General features: G+C 46.4%; 1 protein-coding gene across 1 annotated transcript; it reads right to left on the bottom strand.

Annotated features, from left to right (window-relative positions):
* Positions 1-3467: 3467 nt before the first annotated feature.
* LOC122614265 lies at positions 3468-9219 on the bottom strand. The gene has a single exon (XM_043788805.1). It carries the CDS (start codon positions 8191-8193, stop codon positions 5542-5544), a length of 2652 nt encoding a protein of 883 aa, XP_043644740.1. The 5' UTR covers positions 8194-9219; the 3' UTR covers positions 3468-5541.
* Between the last annotated feature and the right edge of the window lie 751 nt (positions 9220-9970).

The raw sequence follows: 9970 nt of genomic DNA on the forward strand, positions 1-9970 counted from the left end.
CCAAAAATACGTTTTTCCGGACCCCTGCGTATTTGCATTTCGGCTGGTGATTAATGTTTGATGTGCAGTAATTAAATAGACAAAGCAGCATGTTGCATGCAAATTTTTGCGTTCTGAGTCCTTTGTTTGACTGCCTGTCGCACTACTTTCGTTTCGTTTCAGTTCGGTTGGATTTGGTTTGGTTTGGTTCGGTTCGGTTTATGTTTATGCAATTTCAATTTCGAGCGGGCAATAAAAGCGATTTGTTTTAATTACTTACGCACATGGCATTTAATTATTTTTATTGATTAAATAAAACAATTAAGCTTATGTAAATTAATGTAGTCGAGTCAACTTCGTCAGTGTGATACCCCCGCCCTTCCCCCGCCCTTCCATCCGGATCGTTGGGGCGTTTTGGGCGTTTGGGCGTCGTGTGACGAGTGGGGGCGTGGCATGTGGCTGTGGGCATAGCGAAGTCAAGTTAATGGAATAGCTGAGCAGGGCAGGCAAGTAAAATAATTTAAGGCCAAGCATACAAAATTAATGAGGCCATTAAATCCTGGAGACGCTAAAGAGACACACACATGCACACAAACACACACACACACTCGACGGGCAGGAGTCATGTGTGCGCGAGAGTGTGTGTGCTTGACAGTCAAATGACAACTCTTTGTTCAGTCTGTGTTTATGACTCTCGTCCTGAGCCGCTGCTGTGTGCGTGTGTGTCCCCAGTTTGGCGTGTGTGTGTGTCATTTATACACTATGCAAAGCTGAATTTGTCAGCAGGACATCCCCTTTTCCTTTACAACACTCGGAATCACGTTATTCCTCATGCATCAAAAGTTTTTGAATATACATATAAACCTTTTTAATTAGCTTGTCATAAAGAAAATGTTTGCGAATGCAAAATATATTTATACATACTCTAAGTTTATAATACAAACCGGTACAATACTTACCACGTAAAAGCGCAAAAAATCGTAGAGCTATATTAAAAAAATAAATATGTGAAGATAAATGGCAAACTTGTTGGCCATAGAGCATTTCTCAGCCGTTCAGCGAATTTCCCTAGGTCTCCTTCTTTCATGCTCCTTATTTAACTTGCGGTCGCTTTTGGTCCTTGGGCACACACACACACACACATACACTGAAACGGGCAGGAAAACAAAACGGTACAAAAATATCGCTCAACATTATGCCCGTGCACCTCAAGCAGCTGTCTCTTTGTTGCTGCTGCTCACATCCATCAGCGGTTACCAATTGTCCGTCGCCCCTTCGCCGCCCCCTCGCCGCAGGATCCCCGGAATCGGACCCAAGATGGCCGGGTTTTGGCCTGGCTTGGCTTGGCTTAGCCCGGTCGGAAGCCCGGAGCCCGAAGCCCGAAGCCCCTCGATTGAATGATGTTTTCTGGGCTCCCCAAAAATAAACTGCCGTTTTCAACAATATTTACGGCGCGTTGTCTGTTAGCTTAGGCATATATGAGTGAGAGCGAGTGCTTTGTATTTGCTGCGTGTGTGTTGGTTTAGCTTTCTTCGCTGGCCGCGTTTTTTCGCTTATAAATTTCGCATTGCTGGCTGTGGGGATGGGAATAACACTACGCTACACTCAAATTTACCTGTTCATGGAATATGTAACAAATAAATATTAATAATGTTTATATAATTCATAATAAGAAGTGGTCAAAAAAAGCCATAACAACTGATATAAAAAATATACAAAATACAATTATTAACATTTTATTGCAAGAATAATTCTTTCGTTAATAATCATGTAAAGTAATAGTAAGAAAACAAACTGGTTAAATAGTGTTAATTATTTGTTTTTGTTTGCGTTTTCTTGCTTTAAATGATACTATTGCCTTGCTAATTTCTATAACACATTTTGGCGCAGTGTAGGCATGTGTTGGCCAAAGTCGTTAAACACAGAGCGCCCAAAAGCGCAGAAATGTATGCAACATAAAAGTGCGACGAGCACCTGACGATGCCACAATGTCGGAGGCTTCATTAGAGATCACCTGGTGAGGGGTGGGGGAATGGCAGGTGCGGGGTCGCATTGGAGGGGTAGACAGCAGGGCCCACGTTTTGCATTTTTGGTTATTTGCACAGGCGGCACAACGGCACGTATACGTAATAAAGTTGAACAAATAAAATACACTTTCCTTCGGCGCAGAAAAGTTCTAATTTTTTGCCAACCTCCCGCTCTCCATTCGCCTGTTGGCCTGTGTTTTGTTTGGCTTTTGTTGGGCTTCAGTTGCAACCTAAATTTCATTTGAGGCACAAAACTTGTTTAGTTGGCAAACTTTGCGCGTCGTCAATAAGGCTTGGTGGCCATATCCGCAGATGAGGGGTCCGTAGTCCGCAGTCCGGAGTCCGGAGTCCGGAGCTTTGGGTGGCGGGCGGTTGAGCCCAGACAGTTTGGCATAGCCGCACGCCATGATATAATCTGGCACTGGGCCGCCGTATATATTACGCGCTGCCTAACAACTCCCGCCCACAACACCTCCTCACCGGAGGCACCTCGTCCCCGAGCAGAGGTACACGCTTGCGAGAAGAGGCCACTGGGTCGCAGGGTGCATATTGATGGAGTAGAGGTTGCCTGGATTTTGCCTAAAAGGCATCTCCAATTTGCCATGGCAAATGCCTGACTAAAACTAGTTCACTCCGCACAAGTTCAGGGATTAGGCATAGCAGGCATTTGAAAGCAGAAACGCTGATATAGCCAGCATTGATCTCTACTCTACTCTACTTCCTAAGGTGGTTTATGACTTACTTGGAATTTGTAATTTACACGTTTCTTGCGGGTAAGATGGATGGGGTTATGTAAATGAAGTTTTGAAGTAGTATTATGCCATTTTTAGTGAATAATTTTTTGTGAAGTTAATAAATAATATAACCCAGCTACGCTTAAAGGATATTTCTTCAAAATGTTGCCAACTAGCAGTGCAATGACTTTCTATGTCTCATTTTTGTACCTTGGCTCAGTTGTGAGCTCCTAAGGGTATTCCATATGCCCCGTTCACGGGCATGATTTTGGCCTCCCCGATTAGCCATATCGATTCAAGCCACACTTTTAGTTTGTCTGCGTGTGAGTGAGGTTGGCTTTTCGGGGTTGGGGCTGTGGTGCAGGTCGGTGTTGGTTTGAGGTTGAAATGCATAATTGGCGATTAGACGATTGGCCCTAATATGCCAGAGCGCAGCAGCGAATTACATGGGAAGCGCAGCATAGCCAGCCAGCTTTGGCTTTAGCCCCATCTTCGGACAGCATTCGAATGGCCAACTAATTGGGTCATGTCATCCCCAGGTGACCTGTGAGAACCACCCCCCTGCCCCCTCTGCCCCCTCTGGCTGGATACCATGTACCATACCTACCTTTGGCTGAAATCTTGGTGGTAAAAAATAATGACAATGGTTTATGTTTTTCGTTTATATATAGATATATATAATGTTATATATATTTCCTTTTTGCTTTGTTGTTCATTCAGTTGCTTTCATGCATTCAATGCCCGCCTTTTGTCTGCGGGCTATCTTCTCTCTCCCTCTCTCCCTCCCGCTCTCGACTTTCTCCCACTTTCTCTCTCCTCCCTCCCTTCCCCTCGCTTGTTAGCTATGCCGCTCTGTTGATAAGTGTACACATCTATAGACTATATACTATACGTAGGTTTATATTATACAATACATAATACATAAGTTCAACTTAAATGCTACGGTTTTTTCTTGCTCTTTTTTCCTCTGTTAAGATTACTTTCGGCTGTGTGTGTGTTCTGTATCTGTGTGTGTGTGTATGGGTGTGTGAGCCTACTGTTTGTTGTTGCGAGTCCTTTGAAGACTCCTGCGCTCATTTAGATGCAAAGAAAAAAGTCTTTGGTTTACCTTAAAAATATTATTCTGTTTGTGTTTCCATCTGGTTTTGTTGTCTGCTTAAATTCTAAGTCTTAGCAGATACGGGCAATTAATATCTTGTGGATACGCTTTAAATCGTTACAAAGACAAACTGACATACATCTACATGTACACGTATCTGGCTATGTGTTTGTGTTGCCTGTGATGTGTTTGGATGTGTTAGTGTGTATGGATGTGTGTGTGTGGTGCACTTTGAGTACAATTTACATATGTTATATTACGTATGCATTCGACGAATATTTTCTCTGTCTTCAATTTGAATTTTCTCCGATTGGTTTTCATGTTTGCTTTTTGACTGCCCACAGTTTTTATTTTCTTAAATTTCCTTCCACCGAGCTTGCTTTCTGATAGATTTATTGGGGAATTTAAAAGCATGTGGTATTCTTTTTTCAACATTTTCTTTTTTCAATTTTTGGTAGCAGTAAATAACGTTTGGGGGTAAATAGTATACAGTAAATAACGTTTTGAGTAAATCGACTTCATTTGGTTACGATAAAATTTTGCAATTGCCATTGTGGCATTGGGACAATATTCATTTTCCAAAAAGAAATAATTTGAATAAATGCTTGGATATAAATGCAAATTACAAGGGGTGACAAAATCATTTTGATACTGGCAATGAAAGTGGCAGTGTGGTGGAATTGTTAAATAAACAGTAGACGACATTTTCAATTATTCCTTATACAAATATACTATTTGTTAGAAAACAAGGGATACAAAATAAACTTCTTCACTGCTACCCCTTTGGTGAGACTTACAGTCTGCCTAAGTTAAACATTATTTCACAGCATCTATCGGGACATAGAATGGTTGCAACAATAGTCGGATCAAGAATGGGGTTTCTTTGTCTATGGGTTATCTAATATATACAGTTACCAAGATTTATATAACTTCTTCGGCAGTTTTACCATGCGTATGCATACCACTCATGTGAACGTATATTTTACAAATGTTGAGCCACAAGTTGGGATTCTTCGTGTCTGATTTATGATATTAACTCTTGGAGGAAGGGCTTATTGGTTTTGGGTTCCTTTTTCCTTTACTTTTTCTAACCGAACAACGAAGAAATTACACACACACATGCACACACATAGTCACATACATATTCATATATGTGTATATATTCATATTTATAGATTTAGTTACATTCACATGGTTGGTTTTCGCTTTTCGGTTTTCCATATATTTTTGGGTTATTTTTTACGTTATGCGGGGAGTTGAGAGTTTGTCATGTTTCAAATTCAAAGAAAGAATGCTGTACATATCCTATTTTAATTTTACTTTAATTTACGTTTACAATTAGTTTAGTTTAGTTTAGTTTAGCTTTAGTTTAGTTAGTTGAGTTACTTGCCAAGGAGAGTATACTTTAGTGTAGTGCAGTTGATTTCGTTTTAGCTTTCTCTTTGCTTTGGGCAATTATTATCTTCATTCGCATTATCTTTTTGTCAGACACTATCACAAACAGTTCGCTTGCACAATAATCGCTGCTCGCCTAGGACCCCGGAGCTATCTATCAGTGTTATCCCTAAAAAGAGCTACCTCCCAACCGTCGTCGCTACATCTTATTTGCTTTCTTTTGTTTTGTTTAGTTTTAGTTGTGTTAAGTTTAGTCAGTTCTTGGTTTGGTTTCCGCGCCGTTCTCCTTCCCCGAGAAGCGCTTCGCTTACACATCCGTGCCGCATCCTTCCTGGTATCCCTCGTCCGGCGAATTCCGGCTGCTGCTGATCAGGGCCCTTTTCAGCGCCGTCACGGGCGGCAGGACGGGCACGCCGCCCTTCTGCCACACCCGTATCGTCTTGGCGTTGATTGGCTGTCCGTTGGGCAGGATGGAGCAGGAGGAACTGGAGGTGCTGGGGTTTGCCGCCTGGCTGGCATGGCCACCGCTAACCGCTGGCGTGGGCGTGGGCGACGACCGGGAACTGCCGCCCCCGCCACTCCCGTCGTGCAGGCGTGGCAGTGTGCGGCTGCTGAAGTGCGGACTGCTCCCGGTGGAGCTGCCCTCCTGCTTCTGGTGGTTCAGCGTGGAGGTCAGCTGCTGCTGGAGCTGCTGCAGTGGATGCATCTGCAGCTGATGGTTGTGCTGGTGCTCTGCGCCCGGCACCAGAGGCAGACCATAATCGTTGGGGTAACCCGATGAGGAGCCGCCCGACAAATTGGTGGTCACCGTCGACGCCGTGGAGGTTCCGCCGCCGCCACCCGTCATCATGCCCTGCTGGAGATGAGATCTGGGAAAGGTCTTGCTGAAATAGTCCGTGGCCGCCGTGCGCTCATGGAGGTCATACAGCTGAGTGGAGTCTATGATGGGCGTCTTGTCGGTGTAGCGCTTCATGAAGAGGTCATCCGCGGATGTGGCGCCCACTGGAGCACCGTGTTCCCACAGACCCGAAGGATACAGGGAGTCGCAGCCGTTGGCGCGACTATACTCCCCACTGCCGCCCACTCCAACACCACTGATGGGCGGTATCTTCAGATCCGCGAACTCGTCGCTCCCGAAACGTTTGGTGTCATTGATGAGATCGGGATTGTTGCCCCCATTGCCGGCAGATCCACTGGGCGAGATGAAGCAGGAGGCAGTGGACAGGACACTTCCGTTGTTGTCATAGCCCTGCGTGGAGTACGGAAGATCTGTCAGCCTCGGCGGTTTCTGTACGGGATTCGCACTGCGCTGGTCGTGTCCTCCGTGGACTACGCCTCCCCGTCCGCTGCTCTTCCGCTCCAGAGTTCCTCCCTGCACCACTCCGCCATCGATGATGTTGGCCACAGCTCCATTGGCGATGACCACCCCGCCAATGCTGCCATTTCCCGTTGGGGGCTGGGTCTTGTTTGTGATGGAGTTCTGGTGGTTAACCGAGGTTATTACCTCCATGTGATTGGGCGTCTTGCTATCGACATACGGCTGCCGTTTGACCCTAAGGAGCAGGCACATAATAACCCCAAGGGCGAATACAATCAGAGCCACCAGGGCGGCACTCAGACCCACGATTTGGCCACTGCCCAGGGATGCCATGCCCGCTGCTCGCATGCTCACGTGTAGGGTGAAGTTGGCCTCGGCCATCCCAGCTCGGTTCTCGGCCACGCAGTAGAACTCACTGGTGTCCGTCTCCTGGGCGTTGGTCAGCACCAGCTTGGACCGCTTCTCGAATCCACCCTCCACCTGCTCCAGCATGTGTATCCTCTGGTAGGCGGTGAAGGCGGAATTGTTGGCCAGCAGTCGTCCGTTCCAGTACCAGTTGATATTCGCAGCCGGAACCGCTCTGGCCCGACAAGTGATCGAGGCATTCTCGCCCATGGCCGCCTCCACGTAATGCGATATGGGCAACATCTCCGGGCGGCAGGCGAACTCATCCACATGCAGATCCGCAAAGCTGCGATCGATAATCCTTTCGGGTCCGCCCGAGCAAACCGGAGCCACTGGATAGGGAATATTCCTTTGCATCAGCCAGAGTTTCGTGTCCCTCAATCGGCAATCGCAGAGCCAGGGATTGTCGTGCAGTTCGATGCCATGAAGGCGACTCAGGGTCTCAATCGTCTTGGGCAGGAGCTCACTCAATTTGTTGCCATTCAATCGGAGCAACGTGAGTCCTTGGAGGCCACCGAATGCCTGGGCGGAAATGGTCTGAATATCGCAATGCGACAGGTCCAATTTGTGCAGCGATGGTGTGTTCCCAAAGGCCTGGCTCTCGATTTTGTGTATGTGATTGGAGGCCAGGGTGAGTTCGCGCAGCGAGGGTATGTGGCCCAGGGCCAAGCTGGGCACGGTGACCAGCAGATTATGCGACAGATCCAGCTCCACCAGATTGGTCAGTCCCTTGAAGGTCTCGCGCTCGATCTCGCCGATCTTGCAGTTGCGCAGATAGAGCTTCTGCAGGTTCAGCAGATTGGCGCGGATGAACTGCTCGTTGGAGAGGGTCTGCAGCTTGTTGCCGGACATGTCCAGCACCTGGGTGTTGGGATCGATGTGCTCGGGTATCTGGATGAGGTGGCGATCGATGCACTCGACCGTCTGCTTGCCGCCCTTCCACTTGCAGGCGCACACCGTCTGGCAGGTGCTCTGCTGCTGGGCGGGGGGGTCCAGGTCGGAGTGGGTGGGCGGAAAGTGCTGGCTGGGGGGCATGTAGCCGTCCTCGGTCATCGGCTGGCTGTCCGCTATGGAGTACACCTCGTTCTGCGACGAGGGCGAGGGCCTGTAGCCCCCAGGACCCGATGATGACGATGCTCCTCCATTGGCGTACAGATGCAGCTGATTGTAGCGACTGCTCAGGATCATGCCAGGCAGCAGGGTGAGGACCAGGAAAACCACTTCGCTGATATGCATTTTCCTGGCTGTTTCTTAAGTCTTCTAGTTGAGCGTTCTAGGCCAAAGCCCAGTGTTTGTTTCAGTTATGATGCGATGAATTTACCATTTTCTGTTTGTAAGTCTTTTAGTTTGTTTATGATATTTTCTCTAAATTAGTTTCTGATTTAAGTTGGTTGATGTGTCCGTTGTTGATATGGAAACTTTTTTGTTCTCGTTTGAATTTATATATATTTTGCATTGCTTTTTCGTAGCTCAAGGATATGTGGTGGTCGTTGGGTTGACCTTTTGCTCTTACTTTCGTGCGATTGTATCCTTCGTTTTTGCGGGCCCTCTTTTAATTATGATATGGAAACTTCCTTATGGGTCAAGCGGAAAATTGATTAATTGCCGCCTTGGCTTCACTTGTTGTTGCTGCGCTTTTCGCGAAGATTTTCATGTTTCGCCGTAATTAGCGCTCGGCCAGACCCAATGTTATTTATAGGGCTAGCCCCGCACACACACGCGCCCGCTCTCACTCGCACACACAGACACACACACTGGCACTGTGGCACACTGGCACACTCGTTTGGATGATAATCGTTTTTATTTTTCGGCCAACGAAATTCGCATTTCCCTGGCTGTTTTTCTATTATTACTTTTCTACGCAATTTTCCTCAGCTATTCTGGATTTTTTCTTTCTTCACGTGCTGCTTATACATGTGTATACGTAATATGTATGTACATTTTCTTATTCTTTTTTTTTTTTTGTTTTTTGAATGGTTGGTTTGTTTTGTTGCTTCGGTTAGCACATTTTGCCACGCAAAGCTTTAATTCGCATCGCGTTTTTCGTCGTTTTCGGTTTCGGTTTCGGTTTCGTTTGCGTTTTCGTTTGCGTTACGAGCGAACCTCGGTCCACGCGAAAGGGGATGATGTTTGAATTGGATTTTTGGAGCGAGGGCGGCGCGATGAGTTGTGATCTAGGCATCGAATGCGCCCATTGCAATTGCACACACTGGCAATTGTTTTCACTGCACAAAATAACGGTGTGTCCTGGCTAGCGGCACTCTCACACACAGACACACACTCCAGCGGCACTCTTACACACACAACGACGGCGACAGCTTCAGCGGGAACGACGCAACCGCTCGGCAGCGTACATCGACTTGAACTGAACTGAGCTTCTTCGATTTCAATCAAAGCCTCCGCAGTCGCTTTGCCACTCGGCCGCAGCCGAAGCCACTTCGGCTGCTCTTCTGTCGCTCGGCTCGCGAGCGGAGAAAACGGAGAAAGCAGGCAGAGAGCATGTTGCGTGTTGCTTGAACCGTTTCGCAACATTCGCATGCAACATGTGGGGACGGCCGAATCGGTTGAAAGGATTATATTACACACGCCTCCGTTGTAAAAATCTCGAATTGGCTTCGCGCAGTATAAACAAGGATTTATGCGGTATAAATAAACATCCGTGGGCCGATCGCATGACATCATTAAGTCGCATTTATCTGGCCCGACGTTTTTTGTTTTACTTCATAAATATATTAATTGTAGTTGCAGTACAATGTATTTATAAGTTTATTAACTCAAAAAGCACAAAAGATAATCCTGTGTCTGCCAAGAAGCCCATTTACATTGTGACCCCTTCGAGATTTAAAATACTGGTTAATTCAATTGTTTTTTTTAACGTATTTTGACAGCTAAGGCATAAATAACATTAATTTGCCAGCGTATAGAATCCCAATCAGCTTTCGAATTTCTTTATTTTCGCAAAGAACATGCCTTTCCGACTAACCAACACCTCCTGTTAATGTTTAACAAAGTT

This window comes from Drosophila teissieri, chromosome 2L (assembly GCF_016746235.2).
Source record: "Drosophila teissieri strain GT53w chromosome 2L, Prin_Dtei_1.1, whole genome shotgun sequence".
NCBI lineage: Eukaryota > Metazoa > Arthropoda > Insecta > Diptera > Drosophilidae > Drosophila > Drosophila teissieri.

What these genes read in the sequence shown, in the direction of transcription:
- LOC122614265 (XM_043788805.1), bottom strand. Translation starts at nt 8,193, where the DNA reads ATGCATATCAGCGAAGTGGTTTTCCTGGTCCTCACCCTGCTGCCTGGC.